Source organism: Vigna unguiculata, chromosome 5 (assembly GCF_037176805.1).
Source record: "Vigna unguiculata cultivar grain cowpea cultivar isolate G323 ecotype 2 chromosome 5, ASM3717680v1, whole genome shotgun sequence".
Lineage (NCBI taxonomy): Eukaryota > Viridiplantae > Streptophyta > Magnoliopsida > Fabales > Fabaceae > Vigna > Vigna unguiculata.
This window is the reverse complement of record NC_140796.1, coordinates 20,838,763-20,862,777: the sequence shown is the minus strand read 5'-3', so window position 1 is coordinate 20,862,777 and position 24,015 is coordinate 20,838,763. Positions and strand designations below refer to the sequence as shown.

General features: G+C 38.5%; 1 protein-coding gene across 1 annotated transcript; it reads left to right on the top strand.

The window, feature by feature from the left end:
• Positions 1-1,183: 1,183 nt before the first annotated feature.
• Positions 1,184-14,676, top strand: LOC146886216 (uncharacterized). Its single transcript, XM_085673345.1, has 9 exons — positions 1,184-1,514; positions 1,603-1,913; positions 2,032-2,437; positions 2,546-2,605; positions 2,711-3,858; positions 12,508-13,115; positions 13,282-13,398; positions 13,819-14,175; positions 14,235-14,676. Exons 1-9 carry the CDS (start codon positions 1,184-1,186, stop codon positions 14,674-14,676), a joined length of 3,780 nt encoding a protein of 1,259 aa, XP_085529471.1.
• Positions 14,677-24,015: the final 9,339 nt, after the last annotated feature.

Sequence of the window (24,015 nt, the reverse complement as noted above, 5' to 3'; positions counted from 1 at the left end):
CATGGGTAGTAAATGAGAAGACGTCTTATCAGCAATGGGTAATGGATAGGGTTAAAGAGGTGAAGCTACCATTCAAACTAGTTGCCTTCATGCCAGAACAACAAGATGTGGAGAGTGAGGAAGTCAAAACCCTTAAGGAAGAAATAGAAAAGATGATGCAGAAAAATGTTAAGCTTGTTAATGATCTTCAGAAAGCTCACCATGAATATATAGATCTCAAACATGACAATGAAGCCAGGATCAGAACTTGTGATGTATTAATAAAGAAGCAGAGAAAGGAAAGAAATCATCACTTTAAAGTACAGCAAGATCTCGAGGCAGCTAACAAAGAGCTAGCTTTGAGAGGCAAAGAGAAGAAAGCAGTGGCATTGTCTGAATGTGAGAAAATTGCATTATGTGAAGAATTGGCGAGAGACAAAAGGGAGGCATTAAACAAGCTGTGAAATGCACCGGTTAGGATTAAGGAGATGGAGCAATAGTCAGAAAAAATGATAGCAGCTTATGAGGCAAAGCTTGAAGAAGAGCGTTGGTATAAAGCAGAGTTAGAAAATGACATATAATACAGGAACAAAGAGTTTGAGAGACAGATGAAGGATATAGTATCGACTTATGAAGCAAAAGTGGCTGAGGAGAGTTGGTATCGGGCAGAGTCGGAGGAGGAAAATCAGAGATTGATAACTGAATGTGCTAAGTTAAAAGGAACTGCAGAGTATTGGAGAGGATGTTTTTCAAAGTTAGCAGCTATAGCTAACGAAACAATTGAAGATGTACCCAGGATGTTAACTGATGCTGAGATTGCAATGCCTATATTCAATCCACCAAAAGCAATTGAAGATTTCCTTGGTTATTGCAGAGAGCTAGTAGGGGAAATGAAGAATATAGTGGCTAGAGCTCGAAGTTGATGTTTATGCTTTCTTTCTTTTTCATATTTTTATGAATTTCTGAACATTGTGGATTTTCTGATGAATTGACTACTTTATTCCGCATTAATTTCCATTATTACTCGCAATGTTATTTGCACAACTTTATAGTTTCTAGCTGGAATGTTTGCATTTGCATTTTGTCTTTTCTTTTCCTTTTTCGCACTTCTCATTTCATTTGAAATTAAACATAAGAGTGATAGTAAGTGAATACGACAAAATTTCCGAGACACCCTTATAGAACTCGGGCAAATTCCATAACAATGGAGGATTGGGAAAACGCACACGAGGAAGTGAAGGAAGAAATTAGCCAAGTGAAGGGTGAAATCAGCCAAATAAAGGATCAAATGGGTCAGATCTTGGAGGCATTGAGGACTATGAAGAGTTCAGGAGAAAGTTCAGCAGTTGATGGTGGTACTTCCTACCCTCTAGGCTTCCATCCTCATGTATCAAGTGGACCTCCGATTTACCCATCACATCATCTAGTGAGTCAAGGGACATCATCTCAAGCTTTTCCACCTTATGGCTTACCCCCGGGTTACACACCTCCAATGGCAGAGTATGTAGAGCAAGTTAAGATTTCATTCTCTGGTGGTAATACAAGTATACCTGTTTCATCACCTAATGAGCAATTCCAAGTGTCAATTGGGATGGTCGATTCCACCACATGTTTCGACTGTAGGTGTGGGTTTACAAGAAAAGACACTAGCTCAAGTGATTTCATCGACTGTGAATAACAAGGGAAAGTTAGAGATATTGGAGGAAAGACTACGGGCTATTGAAGGGAATAAAAGTTATGGATTCGGTGATGCTGTAGGCTTATCTTTGGTCCCTGACGTGGTAATACCCCCTAAGTTCAAAGTGCCTGAGTTCGAGAAATATAGGGGGACTACGTGTCCAAAAAGCCATATAACAATGTACTGTCGAAAGATGGCTGACCATACTCATGATGAGAAATTGTTTATCCATTTTTTCCAAGATAGCCTAGCTGGGGTAGCGTTGAATTGGTACATGCATCTTGAGACGACTCATATTCATTCTTGGGTGGATCTAGCTGATGCTTTCATAAAGCAATATAAATTTAATATAATTGAAAAATATGACAATGAAGAAAAATGAAACTTTCAAAGAGTATGCCCAGCGTTGGAGAGAGATAACTGCCCAGGTTGAACCACCACTATATGATAAGGAGATGGTTACGATGTTTGTGAATACATTACAGCCGCCATTTTATGAGCATATGATTAGGAATTGGAATATATCTTCTAATTTTGCGGACATCATGATCATTGGTGAAAGGATTGAGACTGGGATAAAAAATGGTAAAATTGCGTATGGCCCGCCCGCGAATGCAAATACCAAAAAACCAGGTTTCAATCAAAGTAAGAAAAAAGAAGTTGAAGTTCATGCTGCATCCGCATGGGATAACCGTACACCTATTAATTACCAAATACAGCCTGTTTCAAACAATCAGTTGCAACCTCAGAAACTGACTGCTAGTGATAGTGAGAACCCAGGTTAAAGTACTAATACAAGAAGGGAGAGGAAGTTTATTCATTTTACTCCTATTCCTATGACATACACAGAGTTGTTACCAATGCTTCTTCGTAAATCTTTTGTTGCAGTTTGCCCAATGAAGCCACAACAACCTCCTTTTTCCAAGAGTTATGATCCAGATGCTACATGTGACTACCATTGAGGGGTAAAGGGGCATTCGACAAAAAGGTGTTTTCCTCTCAAATATAAGGTACAATCTTTGATTGATGCGGGGTGGTTGACATTCAAAGAAGATAAACCTAGTATTGAAAATAACCCTTTGCCGGGGCATGAGAAGACTTTAACAAATGCTATTGAGGTTAGGGAGAAAAGGTTGGTAAGAAAAGTGAGTGAAATTCGGAGCTCTATGAAATTCATTCTTGAAGCACTATTAGAAAGGGGGCTAGTAAAAGGTGAATATGATCTGAGTAATGCATGTGCATTCCATCCGGGTGCCAAACATTCTATTAATGATTGTATGGAGTTCAAGGTAGAGTTGCAAAATCTAGTTGATAAGCATTTCCTGCAAGTTTTTAATGGAAAGAAGGATGAGGAGGTATTGGCCCAAACTGATGAACAATCCAATTTAACCATGCCAGAACCTTTAGTGATTCATTTCACTAGACCTGCACCTTCTTTCATGGAACAAGGAAGGCAATCCATAGTGATAAAAACGCCCTCCTCTTTTCCTTATGAAAGTGATAGAGCTGTTCCATGGAACTATGGAGTACATGAATTAGGTGAGGGACAACAAGTTGAAAACACTTCTGTGCATGAAGGTCCAAATGTTGAAAATATATCAGGTCTTGGTGGGATGACAAGGAGTGGTCGTTTCTTTACACCACCAGATCTAAGGAAGGAAGCATGCCATAGAAGTAAAGTAAATTATGGAATTGAAAAAGCAAAAGAGATATTAAGAGAAAAGATGATACAAGATGAGGAAGAATGCAGAAAAGATAAACAAAAAGAAATATCAGATGAAGAGGCCGGTGAATTTTTGAAATTCATACAACAAAGCGAATACAAGGTGGTGGAGCATTTGAATCGCATGCCAGCTCGTATTTCGCTTTTGGAATCGCTCATGCATTCGACAGCTCACCGAAAGTTGCTAATGAAAATACTGAGTGGGGCTCATGTTGAACAAAATATTTCGTTGGATAAATTTGAAGGGATTGTGAATAATATTACCATTAATGATTTCCTTACTTTTTCGGATGATGAGATACCAGTTGAAGGAAGAGGACACAATAAAGCTATTCATGTATCTGTTAAATGTCTCGACCATGTTATAGCTCGTGTGTTGATTGATAATGGTTCTTCCCTAAATGTGATGCCTAAGGTGACGCTGGAGAAGTTATCACGTGATAAATTCCCTATGAAGCCAATGATGGACGTCCTTGGTGTAGGAGAGGAAGGAGATCCATGGAAAACAACAAAAAGAAGATGAAATGCAGTGAAAATGAAGATAAGAGCAAGAAGAGCTCTAGGCAATGGAGGTTTTTGGTGAAGATGAAGAGTAGAAGTGAAGCTATGGTATGGAAGGTGGCTAGAGGAGATGAAGGAGAAGGTTAGCCATGTGTGCTCTCAAAATAATAGAAGAGTGGAGTGATCTCAATACAAACATTCTATTAGAAATTTCAAGAGTTAAAATGTACAAATGGTCTACTTTTGGCTTTTATGTGTGAGCCTAAAAGCTAGACTAATTCTTGGCCCTTAGATCAAGCTTGGAGGAGAAGCTTTAATCATCACCCTTGGATGGTGGCTTGGATAAGGAGGCATCTTCCTAGCCTTTGGATGAAGACTTGGAAAAGAAGACACTCTCTTAGCCCTTGGATGAAGGAGGCACATGGGTGGAGTGTGGACTTGGCTCCATGGGATGCATGATCCATGAGGTGTAGGAAGGAATGTTGACTTCCACTTAGTCCACCTTTGACCTTTGGTAGCTCATGGCCAAATCTCCTATTGGGCTTAGTCAAACCCAATTTTATCAATTTAACTACACATTGTTTGTCTTATTATTCTAGATAAACAAGGCCTAAACAATGGCCCAATTTAAATCTATACTACTTCCTTCATGCATCATCTCATATTTTAGAGATTTCTTTAGCCCATGTGAATAATGTAAAAAAGCCCATGATTGACTTGATCATCTTATGAGAGGCCCATGTGAATCTTTCTCATCATGCTTCTAGTGATTGGGCCTTGATGTGGGCTTGGGCTTGTTGATGCACTTGAGCTTGGGCTTGTTAGGGTCACATCATCCCCTCCCCCTTGAAGAGGATTTGCCCTCAAATCTTGGTGGTCACCATCTTCATCAAAAATACCTACAAAAGGAACCAAATCAGTAATGTTGAAAGTAGGATGCACACCATATTCCGGAGGAAGATCCAATTGATAAGCATTATTATTGATCTTCTTGATGATTTGGAAAGGACCATTACCTCGGGGACTAAGTTTGGATTTTCTTATATTAGGAAATCTTTCCTTCCTTAAGTGCAACCAAACTATCCTTCATTAAAAGACCGAACTCTCTTGCCCTTGTTTTTAGAATGAGCAATCTTTTCAACTTGGGCTTGAATTTGGTGTTTAACCTTCTCATGAAAATCTTTTATGAACTTAGACTTAGAAACCCCTTCTTTATGAAAAAAATCAAAAGAAGTTGGAAGAGGTAATAAGTCCAATGGTGTGAGAGGGTTAAAACCATAAACTATCTCAAAGGGTGAGAGTTTGGTGGTGCTATGGACCACTCTATTGTAAGCAAATTCAATGTGGGAAAGATACTCATCCCAAGATTTATGATTTCCCTTAAGCAAAACCCTAAGCAATGTGGAAAGGGATCTATTGACTACCTCGGTTTGCCTATTAGTTTGTGGGTGACAAGAGGTAGAAAAAGAAAGTTTTGTTCCTAGCCTAGACCACAAGGTCCTCCAAAAATGGCTTAGGAATTTAGCATCCCTATCAGACACAATTGTTTTGGGTAAACCATGGAGGAGAACCACTTCTCTAAAGAACAACCTTGCTATGTTGCTAGCATCATCTACTTTGTGGCATGGTATAAAATGTGTCATTTTAGAAAAACGGTCCATTACCACAAATATAGAGTCAACACCCCTAGAAGTCCTTGGAAGCCCTAGGACAAAATCCATACTTATATCCTCCCAAGGGGTGGAAGCAACAGGCAAAGGAGTATACATCCCTGCAGGCATTGCACTAGACTTAGCATGCAAACAATTCAAACAACTAGCGCAATAGTTTTGTATTTCCCTTTTCATATGGGGCCAAAAGAATTTCTCTTTAAGCATGGCCAAAGTTTTGGCGACCCCAAAGTGACCCATAAGTCCCCCCTTATGCATTTCTTTGATCAAAAGTTTTCTATGAAAACCTAGAGGAATACATAGGCGACCTTCTTTGAAAAGATATCCATTTGAGAGATAAAAGCCGCCTTGGGACTTAGTGAGACAATCATGATAAATGGTAGCAAAGAAGGGATCATGAATATACAATTCACATATGTTGTCAAATCCAAGAATTTGGGACCCAAGCTTGGCTAAAAGAGTATATCTCCTTGATAACATAAGGGAATTGTTCCATGTACTCAACCCACTTTGCATGCCTTTTATTCAATTTGTGTTGGCTCTTCAAATACTTGAGAGTTTCATGATCACTATGGATAATAAACTCTTTTGTCACAAGATAATGTTCCCAAGTATGAAGAGCTCGCACAAGAGCATATAGCTCTTTGTTATAGGTGGGATAGTTATAAGAAGGACCATTTAGTTTTTCACTAAAATAGGCAATTGGATGGCCTTCTTGTAACAAAACCGCACCTATTCCCACCCCAGAAGCATCACATTCTAGCTCAAAAGTTTTCTCAAAGTTTGGAAGAGCAAGAATGGGAGCTTGGGTGAGCCTAGTCTTGATATCATCAAAAGCCTTTTGGTGTCTTTCACCCCACTCAAAAGATATGTCTTTCTTAACAAGTTCATTGAGGGGTGAAGCAATGGTGGAGAAGTTGGGGACAAATCTTCTATAAAAACTTGTTAATCCATGAAAACTTCTAATGTCCCCAACATTCTTTGGCACAGGCCATTCTTGGATGGCCTTGATTTTTGCAGGGTCAACATGCACCCCACTCTTATTGACCACAAATCCCAAAAAGATGGCACTCACTACACAGAAAGTGCACTTGTCAGTGTTAGCATAGAGTTGGTGGTCTCAGAGAAGAGATAACACAACTCTAAGATGACCCACATGAAGCTTAGAGCTTGTACTATACACCAAGTTGTCATCAAAATAGACAACAACAAACTTGCCTATACAATCTCGCAAGACATGATTCATTAGGCGCATGAATGTACTAGGAGCATTGGTTAGACCAAAGGGCATGACTAACCATTCATATAGACCAAATTTTGTTTTAAAAGCAGTTTTCCACTCATCACCTTTTTGAATACGAATTTGGTGATAACCACTTTTGAGGTATATTTTTGAAAATATTTGTGCTCCATGTAATTCATCCAACATATCATCTAGTCTTGGGATTGGGTGCCTATATTTTATGGTGATGTTGTTGATAGCCCTACAATCACAGCACATACGCCACTTTCCATCTTTCTTGGGCACCAACAACACAGGCACAACACAAGGACTTAAACGTTTTTGAACCCATCCCTTGTCTAGCAACTCATTCACTTGAGTTTCTATCTCATTGGTCTCAATTGGGTTTGTCCGATAGGCAGGTCTATTAGGAAGACTTGCCCCTGGGACAAAATCAATTTGGTTCCTCTAAAAGGTGGGAGATCATGAGGGCCATCCTTTGGAAAAATATCTTGAAATTCATGAAGGAGAGCACGAATGGAAGGAGGTAGATCCTTAAGAGAAGGATGTTCAAGACAAGTAAGGATTGCTTGACAAAGTAAGAGGAAGGGAGGTTGCTCATTATAAAGAGTATGCAAAAGAGTTTTATGAGTTTAAAGAACTTCATGAGCAACATCCTTAGAAGAAGAAACTTCCTCTACCTTTGTCTTGTCCTTAGAATCTTTAGAAGCATTAGAGTTCTTGGAACTCTCTTCCTCTCTCCTAGCTCGCATTTGAACTTGATCACTAGCAACTTGGCTAGGAGTGAGGGGATGCAACACAAAAGTTTTTGAATGATGTTGGAGGGTTATCTCATTGGTGTGGCCATTGTGTAAGGTTTTATGATCAAATTGCCAAGGCCTCCCCAAGAGAATATGGCAAGCTTCCATTGGGATTACATCACATAAAACTTTATCTTTAAATTTCCCAATGGAGAACTTGACTTTTACTTGATGTTCAACTTTGAGATCCCTATCTTCATTAAGCCAATGAAGTTTGTAAGGTTTGGGATGGGGTAACAAAGTCAAATTCAACTTCTCAACCAATCTTGTGCTACAACAATTGCAACAAGACCCACTATCAATGATCAAAGAACAAGTGTTTTTCAAAACCTCACATCTTGTGTGGAAAATATTTTCTCTTTGATCATTGAGAGGAATGCTAGGTTGGTTATTGAGAAGCCTCCTAATCATCAAAAGCTTCCCTTCATTTGGATATGAATGTTCTTGAGAATCACTAGAATGAGAAGTGTCAGAGTCACTTGAAGATGACTCCTTTTGGCTAGTGTAGAGGTCTTTGCCCTTCAGCACAATGGTACGTTTGGTAAGGCATTGAGCGACCACATGACCTCTACCTAGATACTTGAAACATTTGATGTCACTACCTCTTTTGTTGGTGGAGGATTCACCCTTGTCACTTACCTTTGTAAGGCTCTTATGAGTGGACTCTTTTTCTTTTGAAAAATCTTTCTTTTGAAAATCACTTTTAGAAAAAGAGGGAGAATCCTTGCGAGAAGGACGTCTCAAAAGTTGTTGCTCCACCTTGATGCTCATTTGAACAAGATCATTAAAATTGCGGTAGGGGAGCAACTCAACTTTATCTCTTATGTTGTAATTGAGTCCACTTAAGAACCTAGCAATGGTAAGTTCCTCTTCTTCTTCAATTTCGGCTCTCATGATGTAGAGCTCCATCTTTTGTCTATACTCTTCTATAGACATAGATCTTTGTTGGAGCCTTTGGAGCTTGTCCAAGAGCTCCCTTTTGTAGTAGGAGGGAACATGGCGAGCATGAAGGGCTTCCTTAAGATCATTCCAATACTCAATATCATGTAGCCCTTTTCTCCTTCTTTGGAGGCCTAAGGAAGTCCACCAATTAAAAGCATGCCCTTGAAAGCTAAGAGTAGCTAGAGATACACGCCTCTCTTCCTCCACAACATGACTCTCAAACAATTGTTCTACTTTGGCAACCCAATCAAGAAAAACCTCAACATTATCCTTTCCATAGAAATGAGGCAAATCAATTTTGACTTCCTTTGGGTGAGGAGGTATGCGCCTTTGCCTTCTTACACGAGGCGATTGTCTAAAGTTAATACGCTCATCTTCCTCCTCTTCAAAATCATATTCATGCCTTGAAGGGGACGAGAAGGCCTAGGAGAGGCACGGGTATTATGGTTGGGAGGGGTAAGTTGATTGGCAATTAATTGAAGATTGGCTTGCATGGATGCCATTTGAATTTTAAGGTCCCTAACCTCTTGGGAAAGAATATTTAGGACTCTAGGATCAACCTCAGCCTCCTCATCACCACTTGTGTGGAGGTTGTTTTCATCAACTTGTTGTTGATGTTGGGTACTAGCACGAGTAGCCCTTCTAGTGCTCATGGTGATTGAAAGAACTTAAAACTTCAACAAAATGGTGAAAGAAGAAACCAAGCACAAGTAGACCTCCAGGTTAGGCGAGGTGAGTCTAAAAGACTTTTTAAGTACCAAGGCCAATCCTTGCCAAGATGTACTTGCAAAAGGTTTCAAAGATCACACAATTGTCTAAGGTTAAGTAAGTAGAATCACTTGAGACACTAAGCACAAACAAACACAAACAAGACTCAAAGAAAAGAAAAGACTAACACTAAAAACGGACCCCTAAATGGCAAAAATTCTAGAGACTTTGGTCTCACAAATTAAAACCACTAAGCGTCTAATCTATGCGGCCTAAAAGCAAGCTGAGAAAGCACTTAGAACTTTCAACATACTCACTTACTAAAACGTTGCACTATAATATGAAAAAGGTTCTACTTAGGAGATGGGATTGAACACCTTTGGTTCCCCAAGACACCTAAGTAGGCCATGGATACAAATGAGAATTTGAAAGCATTTTTGGTTCACTAATTTGGTACTCAAAATGAAGCAACATCAAGCCACTTAATATCTCAAATTTTGATGCTCAAAAGATGCAATTTCACAATCAAGGAGGCTTCAAAATGGTACCAAATAAGATATGCCAAAAAGAAGTACAAAGTACAAAGAAATAAAGCCAAAAATAAGAAACAATGCAACTCCAAATGTGCTGCCAAAGTGCTGCCAATTTGCACAAAATCAAGAGCCAAGAGCTTGGCTTGTAGCCTCCTTTTGATTTGAACAAAGACCAGCACCAATTAAGGCACTTGTAAGCACCTTAAGCCACCAAAATGAAGTGCAAAATAACAACTATAGTCTTGGTTTTAAGGCCAAAACAACTACCAAACCTGCACCAAAAAACAAAACAGCAAAGAAAACTATACCAAGCAATGGAGTTAGCACACACACTCTCAAATGAATAGGTCCAAAACTCTCAATAGGTGAGGAAAATGATAAGCACACAAGCTAAAATTCTACTTCAATATCCACCACCTAAGATGTTACCAAACCATAGAAACCATACTAAACTTCATAGCATCATCAATCACAACCAATAACCAAGAGTCAAGTATATGAACCCAAACAAAGGAGAAAGCAAGAAAAGCTAATTAGAAATGTTAAACCAAAAGAGAATTGAAATGAAACATGACTAGAAGGAGATTCAAGAAGTGACAAGCAAGAAATTAAAGGTTGGAAAGAAAGGCAAGCACCACAAAAAGGAACCTAGAAATGCACTAGAATAGATGAAAAAAATTGAAAATAGAGAAGAAAAAGTGCTTAGAAACAGCCACTATACTCATTGCAATTTTCTGCCAAATTGAGGGAATAAATTCCACTTCTATTGAAGGCAAACTCAAGCCAATATAGAGTACACAATCAAGGAATCAATTAGAATAACAAAGAGCACTTAAAAGCACCACAAATCGCACAAAACAGCAGTAAAACATAAAATTTCCGAGACCACTGCGCCAGAAAACGTGAAAATTTGCCTCAACTTCGCCGATTTTTGATTTTTTTTGTACTCAACATTTTTGAATGATTCTTTTTTTTTTTGTATTTTTCGTCTGGATGTTAGATAAATGAGGAAAAATTCAGATTAAAATTTGGACCAGGCAGTTAGTCATGAAAAATCTCAAACAGTAGGTGTGCGTGTAGTGAAAACTGGAAAAACAGACTGGAGCAGAATTGCTCACGGAAATTGTAAGATGTTCTATGAAAATTCAAGATGAATGAACTTGATTATGATCTAAAATCAAGTATGAATCATAGAAGAACATCTTAAACACTCAAAAGCACAATCCAATCGGTGAAATGGACAAAAAAATAGTGAGACCATTGCCTTACACATCCACAAGCATCACTTGAAGTTCATAGCTCATTTTGTGTGATGTAGGACTTGGTTCTCATCAAGCAAGTGCAGAATTCAGCCATATGAACCAAAATTAAGATGTATGAAAGTGCTAAAACATGCACCGATTAAAATGAAGAAAAACAGCAAGGAAGAAAAGAACAAGTGCTGGAAAACGAAAATGAAACCTAAAACAGATTTGCACCAATGAAGCAAGGAGTACTACAAGATGAATCAATGGAGATTCATGTAGCCTCAATGTCAAATGGTGGAGAGCACAAGAACATGAAAAAAACAACAGCAAAATTGAAGAAAACAGTGGAGAAGAGAGACAAAACGGAAATTGAAAACAAGAGACAAGTATGGACCAAGAACCTTACCCAAACCAAGAGGATGGATGCACCAAAGGCTTGGATGGCTCTAGATACCAATTGATGGACGTCCTTGGTGTAGGAGAGGAAGGAGATCCATGGAAAACACCAAAAAGAAGATAAAATGCAGCGGAAATGAAGATAAGAGCAAGAATAGCTCTAGGCAATGAAGGTTTTTGGTGAAGATGAAGAGTAGAAGTGAAGCTATGGTATGGAAGGTGGCTAGAAGAGATGAAGGAAAAGGTTAGCCATGTGTGCTCTCAAAATAATCGAAGAGTGGAGTGATCTCAACACAAACATTCTATTAGAAATTTCAAGAGTTAAAATGTACAAATGGTCTACTTTTGGCTTTTATATGTGAGCCTAAAAGTTAGACTAATTCTTGGCCCTTAGATCAAGCTTGGAGGAGAAGCTTTAATCATCACCCTTGGATGGTGGCTTGGATAAGGAGGCATCTTCCTAGCCTTTGGATGAAGACTTGGAAAAGAAGACACTCTCTTAGCCCTTGGATGAAGGAGGCACATGGGTGGAGTGTGGACTTGGCTCCATGGGATGCATGATCCATGAGGTGTAGGAAGGAATGTTGACTTCCACTTAGTCCACCTTTGACCTTTGGTAGCTCATGGCCAAATCTCCTATTGGGCTTAGTCAAGCCCAATTTTATCAATTTAACTACACATTGTTTGACTTATTATTCTAGAAAAACAAGGCCTGAACAATTGCCCAATTTAAATCTATACTACTTCCTTCATGCATAATCTCATATTTTAGAGATTTCTTTAGCCCATGTGAATAATGTAAAAAAGCCCATGATTGACTTGATCATCTTGTGAGAGGCCCATGTGAATCTTTCTCATCATGCTTCTAGTGATTGGGCCTTGATGTGGGCTTGGGCTTGTTGATGCACTTGAGCTTGGGCTTGTTAGGGTCACATCAGCCAAGTACTATGATTGTGAGAGCTTTTGATGGTAGCAAAAGAGAGGTGATGGGAGAAGTAGAGTTGCTAGTTCAAGTTGGTCCGTGTGTATTTCAAATAACTCTTCAAGTAATGGATATCTTACCGGCATACAATTGTTTACTTGGTAGACCTTGGATTCATTGAAGTATGTAATGGGGAATAAGATGGTAACAGTTTCAGGAGAGGAAGATTTTCTGGTGAGTGGTCCTTCATCTGCTCGATATATTGAAACAATAGAGGAGGCTCTTGAGACGGCTTTTCAAGCTTTGGAAATTGTGGGGAATACATATGTTGAACCATTTAAGATAAAGCCATATTTGTCATGTGCCTCTCTGATGATGGCAAGGGTTATGTTGAGAGAAGGTTATGAATATGGGAATGGCCTAGGCAAAGTTGGACAGGGACCAATATTTCCACTGAAAATTGTTGAGAACAAGAACAGATACGGCCTGGGGTACAAGCCTACTAAGAAGGACAAAAGAAGATTAGTGGAGGAAAAGAAAGAACGAAGCTTAGCTCGCTTGCGGGGTCGCGAGCCGAGGGTAGGAAAGATCTCCATCTGTGACTTAAAGAAGAGCTTTCGTAGTGCTGGATGGATTAATGCTAGTCAAGTTGCAGTCATTGAAGATGAATCTGGGGAAGGAAGTTCCAGTTTGGTGCAGCCTTATCCTCCCAACATGCAGATCGATAATTGGAAGACCGTGAATTTACCCGTGGTGTTTAAGTTCAATCAAATGTAATGCTTGTTATTTTTATTTTGTTTTTCCCCAAAACATTCTAGGATGTCTTTATGGACTGGTTCTATTTTTTTGTTTTCAGTTAATGTGATGTTTAGTTATGTTTTCTTTCACTACATACTTTGTTTTTCTATTTATTTTCTTTTATAAATCCAAATAATGCAGATATGACAATGAATGTTTTGAAAATAATAATGTCAATATTCCTAATTTTGAGCACCTTATCGATAATATGGATGATGATCATGAAGATGATTGGGAACCTTCTTCTGAGTTGTTAAGGTTAGTGAAATAAGAAGACCGAGAAATAAAACCCTATCAAGAGATCATTGAAATACTTAATCTAGGGGATGAAAATGAAAGAAAAGAGGTTAAAATAGGTAATAACATGAGTAAGGAGGTACGAGGAAAATTATGTGATTTGTTGAAAGAGTTCAGAGATGTGTTTGCTTGGTCATACCAGGATATGCCTGGGTTGGATACTGATATAGTGCAACATCAACTTCCACTTAAAGAAGAATGTCCCCCAGTTAAACAAAAGTTAAGATGAATGAAACCTGAAATGTCACTAAAGATTAAAGAAGAAGTGAAGAAGCAATTTGATGCAGGGTTTTTGGCTGTAGCAAAATATCCTCAATAGGTGGCTAACATTGTCCTTGTGCCGAAAAAATATGGTAAAGTCCGAATGTGTGTTGATTATAGGGATTTGAATCGAGCTAGCCCTAAGGATAATTTCCCATTGCCACATATTGACATCTTGGTGGATAACACTGCTAGATTTTCATTGTTCTCTTTCATGGATGGATTCTCCGGGTATAATCAGATTAAGATGGCACCAGAAGATATGGAGAAAACAACATTTATAACGCTTTGGGGAACATTTTGTTACAAAGTAATGCCATTTGGACTTAAAAATGTTGGGGCAACTTATCAAAGAGCGATGGTGACTCTTTTTCATGATATGATGCATAGAGAAATCAAGGTTTATGTGGATGATATGATTGCTAAATCTGAATCAGAAAATGATCACATCGTTAATTTGAGAAAATTGTTTGAGAGGTTAAGAAAGTTTAAACTCAGATTGTATCCGGCTAAATGTACCTTTGGTCTAAAGTCAGGAAAGTTATTGGGTTTATTTTCAATGAAAAAGGTATTGAGGTTGACCCAGATAAGGTACGAGCAATAATGGAAATGTTAGCTCCTAATACTGAAAAAGAAGTGAGAGGGTTTTTAGGCAGACTGAACTACATTGCTAGATTCATCTCCCAATTAACCTCTACCTGTGAGCCAATATTTAGATTGTTGCGCAAGAATCAAGTTGTGGAATGGAATGAAGATTGCCAGGCAGCCTTCGATAGAATCAAACAGTATTTGCAGGATCCTCCCGTACTGCGTCCGCCGGTATCAAGGAGGCCCCTCATTTTATATTTAACTGTGTTGGATGAATCGATGGGTTGTGTTTTAGGGCAAGATGATGAGACAGGGAAGAAAGAGCATGCCATTTATTATTTGAGTAAAAGATTTTCAGGTTGTGAACAAAGATATTCTATGTTGGAATGAACTTGTTGTGCATTAACATGTGCAACACATCGTTTACGTCAATATATGTTGAGACACACTACTTGGCTGATATCTAAGATGGACCCAATTAAGTATATTTTTGAAAAGCCTGCTCTCACTGGTAGATTGGCTCGATGGCAAATGTTGTTATCAGAATATGATATAGTCTATGTGACTCAAAAAGCCGTCAAGGGAAGCGCATTAGCAGAATATCTGGCTCAACAGCCTATTGAAGATTATCAGTCTATGCAACCTGAATTCCCAGATGAGGACATTCTTGCCCTATTTGGTGAAAAGGAGGGTAGCCATCATGAGAAGACTTGGATATTACTGTTTGATGGAGCATCTAATGCACTTTGACATGGAATAGGGGCAGTGCTCATCTCGCCAGAGAATCATTTCATTCCGATGACAACAAGATTGTGCTTTAGTTGTACCAACAATGTTGCAGAATATGAAGCATGCGCCATGGGTATTTTGGCAGCTATCGAGTCGAAGGTGAAGGTGTTATAGGTGTATGGTGACTCGACATTAGTGGTTCATCAGTTAAAAGGGGAATGGGAGACTAGAGACCAAAAGTTAATCCCTTATCAATCATTCATTAGAGGATTGATAAAGCATTTCGATTCCATTGAGTTCTATCACATTCCACGAGAAGATAACCAATTAGCTGATGCTTTGGCCACCTTATCGTCAATGTTTGAAATTAGTCAAGATGAGGAAATGTCGATGATCAAGATGAGGAGTTATGAACAACCAACATACTGTTATTTAGTGGAAGAAGAATCAGACTGTAAGCCTTGGTATTTTGATTTAAAGCGCTACCTTAAGAGCCGAGAATATCCTGAAACAGCTTATGAGAATGATAAAAGAACCTTGAGAAGGTTAGCTTCAAGTTTTATTCTAAATGGGGATGTCTTGTATAAAAGAAATCATGACATGGTACTCCTCATATGCGTCGATGCAAGAGAAGCAGGGTTGATATTAAAAGAAATTCATGAAGGAGCTTTTGGTACACATATGAATGGGCACTCTATGGCTAAAAAGGTTTTGAGAGCAGGTTATTTTTGGTTGACTATGGAGAATGATTGTTACATGCATGTGAAAAATGTCAGACCTATGCAGATAATATTAATATAGCTCCTACAACCTTAAATGTTCTATCTGCACCATGGCCATTTGCGATGTGGGGAATAGATGTTATTGGAGCCATAGAACCGAAGGCGTCAAATGGACATCGTTTCATTCTGGTTGCAATTGACTATTTTACCAAATGGGTGGAAGCAGCTTCTTATGCCAATGTGACTAGAAAGGTGGTAGTAAAGTTTATAAAAAAGGAGTTAATATGTCGATATGGGTTGCCTAATAAAATTATCACTGATAATGCAACTAATCTGAATAATCAAATGATGAGAGAGCTATGTGAAGAATTCAAAATTCAACATCACAATTCATCTCCTTATCGCCCGAAAATGAATGGGGCCATTGAAGCTGCTAATAAGAATATAAAGAAGATTTTGCAGAAAATGGTGATTACATATAAAGATTGGCATGAAATGCTTCCCTTTGCCCTACACGGATATCGTACATCGGTACGGACCTCAACTGGTGCAACACCTTTCTCTTTGGTATATGGGATGGAAGCGGTCCTTCCTTTTGAAGTAGAAATCCCATCTCTGAGGTGTTAATGGAAACTCAGTTAGAAGAAGCAGAATAGGTACATGCTAGGTTTGACCAACTTAACTTAATTGAAGAAAAAAGGTTAACAACAGCTTGTCATGGTCAATTGTATTAGAGAAGGATGAAAATGGCATTTGATAAAAAGGTTCGTCTAAGAGAGTTTCATGAAGGTGATCTAGTCTTGAAAAAGATTTTGCCTATACAAAAAGACCACAAAGGGAAATGGACTCCAAATTATGAAGGCCCACACGTAGTGAAGAAGGCATTTTCAGGTGGTGCGCTAGTTCTCACAAAAATGGATGGGGAAGAATTATCTCTACCTGTCAACTTAGATGCAGTAAAGAAGTTCTATGAGTAATGATCTGATAATGATTGGGAAATATTGACATTGTTCTTATGGTTCATTGTATTATGCTTTATTGTAGTCAAGACTGGATTGTTATTTCTTTGTAATTTTGTTTTACGTTCTTTTGTAAGTGTCATTTGTCATCACACTGAGCTTTTTGAATACCATGGGTTTAAATCACGAAGTACAAATCATTCAGTATAGCCCAAAATGGTTCTTGAAGGGTGTCATGGAAGTGAGCAAAATAAATAGAGAAGATCACTAGTCAAAATTGTTTGACTATGCAGTTGCAAATACAGTGCATCGCTAGAAGAGGTGAAAGAAAGTGAAGAGAGAGTTAATCAGAGTGAGGAGATATGCACTAGTGCAGAATTGGATTTCTACCTTGCCTTATAGGCCTCGGTTGGCAAGGAACCGAAGCCTATAATGGCGCGGTGGCAATTTTGCAATTATAGGCAACTTTTATGCCTCGATTCACCTACAACCCGAAGCCAAAAGCAGTTATAGGCCTCGGTTGTAAAGAAACCGGTGCCAAAAGCGCTGTTAGGCCTCGGTTAAGAAGGCCCGAAGCCAAAAAGGATGCCCAAAATTTCAAAAATGCCATTCTCGTTTTGACTTATAGGCTTCGGTTGGGATAAAAGCCGGTGCCAAAAGTGGTATTAGGCCTCGGGTGTTGGGGACCCGGGGCCAAAAGGGGTTATATGCCTCGGTTCTAAATTGAACCAAGGCCATATTGTTTAATTAGGGCTCAAAACTGAACCCCCTTTCTTCCTCGCGCGCGCTCCTCCTCTATTTCTCTCTGCAAGTTCCGACCACCATCGCGCGTTGCTCCTGTGCTGCCACTGCCACTGCCACCCCATCGTTGTCTCCTCCTTCTCTCTCCGCGACTTCCAGCGAGAAAACCACGCGAGCACGCGAGCGCCCTGCCGCCGCTGTCTATCCTTCTCTCTCCGCGACTTCCGACGAGAAAACCACGCGAGCCGCCTGCCGCCGTGTCGTCTCGCCTCCGGCCACGCTACTCCGGCAGTGGTCCCTCTCTCTGTCTCGCTGCAACTTTTCTGGTGTCCCTCCACCACCACGCGAGGTCTTCTTCCACCAACGTTGGGCTGCCACCGAACTTTCGCGCCTCCGGCCACTTTGCTCCGACCACCGTTGCTGCACCTCACATTCATGCGCAAACAATTTCCTTTTTTTGTCGCAACTGTCGTGCCTTGGTTTCTTTAAGGTAAATTTCTAACGCGTTTTTTTTGTTTCTTGTTTTGTGTATGTTAATTTTCAATTTTAGTTATTGTGAGTGTTAATTTGCATTGAGATTGAAATTGTTTCGAGTGTTTTGATTAATTTTGTGAGAGGATTGAGTCTCAATTTAAGAGCATTGTGTCTTCAAATGTAGAGCATTAAGTTTGAATTTAAGAAAATTGTAAGAACACTATAATTGAATAGCTAATATATGATGTTAAGGAAATTGTTGTTTTTGCTTTTATTTGTTACTTATGACTTACTCTTGTGTTTTTTGTTAACTCTTGTAGCTCTCGAACGCGTTGAATTGCATCATCTTCCACTGTCATCTGCTCTTTACGCGCTCCCAGGTTCCTAATTCTAATATTTTCCTATGATGCCAATATGTTGTTTGGTTTATATATTTTATTCATTATTTGTTAAAACATGTTGTTTGTTTTTCTTACATGTGAGTTAGCCTTAGTTTCCCGTTTGAGATTCAATACGAAAATTATGTATTGTCCCCGAGTTTTCATTTTGAAAAAACTACATTTTTTTTAAATTAGATATAAGGGGATACAATACTAATAATTTAAATGTATTGAATCTTGAATTGTCCGATTGGACAGTTTAAGAAGATTAATCACTTTCTAGTAATTTATTAGTGCATATATATATATATATATATATATATATATATATATATATATATATATATATATATATATATATATATATATATATATATATATATATATTTTAAAATACATATCTTAAAATTCATGAATATTTGTCAATTGTGTTTTGTATTGATCTTCGGGTGCATATTTGAGTGTGGTTTATAATCACTTTCATTTCGTGTATCCTGAAGGCCAATGCGAAATGCTGGCAAAATTTCGTGAAATTTAAGATATGTATTTTAAAAGTAATATGTACCAATAAAATAAAAAAAGTGAATCTTCTTAAATGGGATAGGGTCACACCTTCATTACGACGTGACCATTGATTCAAAGATTACTGAAATTATTCACGCAATTTCAGTATGGATCGAGATTGGATTAATTTACCACGTATTAGCACTGAGTATGAGAATGGAGTAGAGGAGTTTATAAAATTTGCGCAACGTTATGAGGGGAGAAGTGATGATGAGGTGAAGTTCAGATGTCCTTGTGTCAACTGTTTGAATGGAAGAAAATTGAATGCAACTCAAGTTAGGGAACATCTTATTTGTGATGGTTTCCTTAGAAGTTATACAATATGGACATGGCATGGCGAATTAATACACATTCCAACTGTTTCTCGGACCGAATATCTTGCTAATTCCTCCATGAAAGAGCGACGGAAAGAGCAATTTGAAGAGCGAGTAGAAGTAGAAGAAGACAATATGGAGGACATGATACAGGATGTTGGCGTAGAAGCTTTTGCACAAGCGCATGAGTATGAGACGATGTCTGCTGATGCAAAAACTCTGTTGTATGTTGGTTCAACTAAGTTCACGCGATTATTAGCGGTTTTAAGACTTATGAATTTGAAAGCGACCAATGGTTGGATAGATAAAAGCTTCACAGAATTGCTCGTGCTCTTGAATGAAATGCTTCCGAAGGAAATACTCTACCCACTCGAAACTATGACGCCAAGAAAATTCTTTGTCCGATGGGTATGGAGTATAAAAGGATACACATATGTCCTAATGATTGCATATTATACAGAAAAGAATTTGAAGATTTGAAAAAATGTCCAAAGTGTGGGTCATCATGGTACAAGCAGAAAAGAAACAGTGAAGATAATGGTCAAATAGAGAAGGAAGGATCTGCTTTGAAAGTAGTCTGGTACCTTCCAATCGTGCCCAGACTTAAGCGTTTGTTTGCAAATCCTAAAGACGCTAAAAACCTTAGATGGCATGCAACTAGGAGAAGATGTGACGGACTCCTTCATCATCCAGCTGATTCAATGCAATGGAAAAATATTGATCAGGAATTTCCCAAGTTCGGTGAAGAATGTAGAAATATTCGTTTTGGCTCAGCTACCGATGGAATGAATCTATTTGGTAATTTAAGTACAAACCACAGTTGTTGGCCTGTTATATTATTCATTTACAACTTATCTCCTGGACTTTGCATGAAGAGAAAATACATGATGTTGTCCATGATGATATCTGGTCCAAAGCAGCCTGGAAATAACATAGATGTATATCTCAATCCTCTAGTTGAAGACTTGAAGTTGTTGTGGTTGATGGTGTTGAAGTTTTGATGTTGTTGCTTCTAAAACTTTCATGATGCATGCAATGTTATTTTGCACCATTAATGACTTTTCAGCTTATGGTAATTTGTCAGGGTACAGTGTCAAGGGTCATAAAGCATGTCCTATATGTGAAGAAAACACTGCATCTCATCAATTGAAAAACGGAAGGAAGACCGTGTATCTGCGCCATCGAAGGTTAAAGAAAGCATTAAATGGACATCAAGAGAATGACAAAGCACCAACTCCATTAACTGGCATTCAAATTCATGAAAAAGTTAATAAAGTACATCATGTATTTGGTAAAACGTCCAAGAAGTCATCTGCATCGAGCCCTTGGAAGAAAAAATCAATATTCTTTGACCTTCCATAATGGTCGAAGTTAGAAGTTAGGCATTGCATAGATGTCATGCATGTAGAGAAGAATGTGTGTGATAGCTTGATTGGTACACTACTCAACATTCAGGGAAAGACAAAAGATGGAGTAAATGCTCGTTTGGATTTGGTTGAAATGAAGATCCGAGAAGACTTGGCACCAAGGGAGGTTGGTAGGCGCACTTATTTGCCCCCTGCATGTTACACTATGTCCAGACAAGAGAAGATAAGTTTTTGCTTATGTTTAAAGAGTGTCAAGGTACCTCAAGGATACTCTTCAAATATTCAGAGTTTAGTGTCCATGCAAGACTTGAAGCTTGTTAGCCTAAAGTCTCACGATTGCCACATCTTAATGCAACAATTGTTACCTGTAGCTATTCGTGGAATTTTACCCAAAAATGTTAGACAAACTATAACGCGTTTGTGTGCATTCTTCTCTTCAATTTGTAGCAAAGTCATTGATCCTTTAAAGTTAGATGAACTTCAAGCCGAAATTGTTATCATCTTGTGTCAGCTAGAGATGTTTTTCCCTCCATCATTTTTTGACATCATGGTACATTTACTTGTTCATGTGGTGAGAGAAATCAAGTTTTATGGACCAGTATACTTAAGATGGATGTATCCCATTGAACGTTACATGAAGATTTTGAAAGGGTATGTGAAAAATCAATATCGTCCAGAAGCTTCAATGATCGAAAGATATATTGCTGAAGAAAGTGTCGATTTTTGTTCAGATTACATGGCAAAAGCAAAACCGATAGGAGTTCCTCACAGATCATGGTTGAACAGGTGTTCTATAAGTAACAGCATACGAGGTGTGAGTGTGGTTACCAAAAATCGCGAAGAGTTGATGCAAGCACACCTATACATATTAAACAACACAAATGAGGTAATGCCTTACTTATCTGCACACAAAGTCATTGTGCAAGAGAACAATCCAAGACAATCAGAGAAATGGCATTTGATGGAGCATAATAGAACATTCATGCCTTGGTTTAAATCTGAGGTTTTGAAAGATTCGCAATGCTATGAGACTTTGATGTGGTTAGCAAATGGGTTGAAATTTGATGTCATCTGTTGTACAGGTTATGAAATCAATAATTGCACATTCTATACAAAGTCTCTTGATGATAAAAGCACAGTACAAAATAGTAGAGTCAGTCTTGAAGTTGAGTCGCTACAATTTTCTACATCTAAAGATCAAAATCTCGTAGTAGGATCAATGACATACTATGGTGTAATACAAGAGATATGGGAGGTTGATTATACCATGTTTACTATTCCACTGTTCAAAAATGTAAGTGGATTGACAATAAGAGTGGTGTCAAAATAGATGAATCAGGAATGATTCTAGTCGATTTTCGAAAGGTGGGTTATCGAGACGAGCCATTTATCATGGCATAACAAGCATCTCAGGTTTTCTATGTTAAAGATCCTGCGTCTGAACATTGGTTTGTCGCTCTTCATGGAAAAAAACAGATTGATCCTAATGAAGAGAATATGAGTTATCTTAATATTGCTGTCACCCACCCATTTAGAAGAATGATAAATGTTGATGAAATCCATCTAGTTGATGATGTACATGCAATTCGAGAAGATCACGATGAAGGAATATACATATGACCAATCAATAACTTTATGTATGAATTTCATATTCTTGTTAAAATTTAGGTGTTTTGTTAAATAATGTTTTATATATTAATTTGTCAGTTGCTTATTAATGTTTTTTTATGTTTTCATTTCACAGATACATGGCTGAACATTATACTTCATCAGAGGATGAAGCACCTACTAAGCGACCCACCAGAGGAGCCACTAGGTTGAGAGAGCTCTTAATTAGAAGAGCTAAAGGTCAGAAAACACATGTTGATATTAACGTCGACATTGGTGAGCCTAGTGGTCGTTATGGGGACGTCTTCAAAAGCTATTTAGGAATGTTGGCACGAGAGAGAATATCAATCCTTACGCCATCTTTTGATCATGTCACTGAAGTTGATCGGGAAATGATATGGCAAGATTTATTGGTAACTAATATTAATGTTATTAAAGTTATACTTTGATTTTGTTGATAATATGATAAATATTGTTGGTGACATTTTCTATATTGCAGCTAACATTTGATATTCCAAATGTGCCGACGCTAAGACAAAAATGTTTGTCATCGGTGGCTGAGAAATTTCGTGGTTTTAAGACCAAGTTGACGTCAAGGTATGTCTTTGGACATAAAAAGAATGAAAATCCATTGTTGAAATACACTTGGATTGATGAAGACACATGGCGTCAGTTTCTTGAGCTTCGAACATCTGAGGGATGACAGGTATGTTTATTTGAAATCATCAATAGCACAATTGATAATTATGCAAAATTTTAACTAATTCATAAAGTGGGTTTTATATGTTACAGGTAAAGAGGAAAAAGGCTCAAAGCATAAGTGATCAAAATAAAAACTTGCACATATTATCTCGTGGTGGGTATAGAAAACTTGAAGAGAAGATAATGACAGAAAAGAAAAAATCTAGGCCCCCACCTTCTGAGGGTGAAGATATTGAGCCTCCTTCACCAGCATCACGTCATCAGAAGTGGAAGTTAGCCCGTTTACGCTCATCGGGCAACTACACTTCTGACTCTGCACGAGAAATTTCTGAGAAAATTGTAAGATACAATTCTTATCTAAATTGCTCGTTCATGTTTTATATTGTATTTTTATTTATAAATTTTTTTGTTACATTGTAGGATTCGTTGGTTGAGCAGACCTCCCAAGGAGGATTCATTCCAGAAGGTCGTCATGACATACTTGCTGCTGCAATTGGACGACCTAAGCACCCTGGACGTGTGCGTGGTGCTGGATCAGGAGTCGGCATACGCCAATTTTTTGGTTCCTCCTCTCGTCAGTCTTCATGCAGTCATGGTGCTGATTATGAACAAAGACTAAAGGAAATGATCACGGCGTAGGTGAGAGAAGAACTAATGCGCCAATTTGAGCATTATGGCATTAGTTCGCCAGTGGATCATCTGTCAGAACTAGACCCATTTGTGCCTCCCACGGGTAAATTTGTTTTCTATAAGTTATGAATTGAATAAATGATATTTAATAAAGTAATTGAATAACATTAATAAATCGTTGACTGTAACAGGTAGAAGCGGAAAGGGGAGTTGTTCAGCTCCACCCGGGGATGACATGGATGACACTCATCCATGTCAGCTATATATTTGGGATGGTACAGAGAAGACACTAGTGGCTCGTGGAAAAGTATTTGAGGCAGCCACAGTGCTTCATGGCATGGAGTTATCAGAGGATGAGGTTAAGGTCACGGTAGAGGAGGTTCTCATGCCGTATGCTTTAGTTCATGTGCCAACAGATGAGGTGTATACTGTGGCACAGGCATTCCAGTGTTTCCTCGCCTGGCCTAGAAATTTGGTTGATACGGACCCCCCGGTACAGACTCTTAAACCCACAAATATACTACATTTTTAAGTTTACA

Excerpts from the sequence above, each read along its gene's own strand:
- LOC146886216 (XM_085673345.1), top strand. The coding sequence starts at position 1,184 with ATGGAGGATTGGGAAAACGCACACGAGGAAGTGAAGGAAGAAATTAGC. Across the intron at positions 1,515-1,602 it reads TAAGATTTCATTCTCTGGTG|GTGTGGGTTTACAAGAAAAG; the intron begins GTAATACAAGTA and ends TTTCGACTGTAG. Across the intron at positions 14,176-14,234 it reads TTGAGAAAATTGTTTGAGAG|GAAAGTTATTGGGTTTATTT; the intron begins GTTAAGAAAGTT and ends GTCTAAAGTCAG.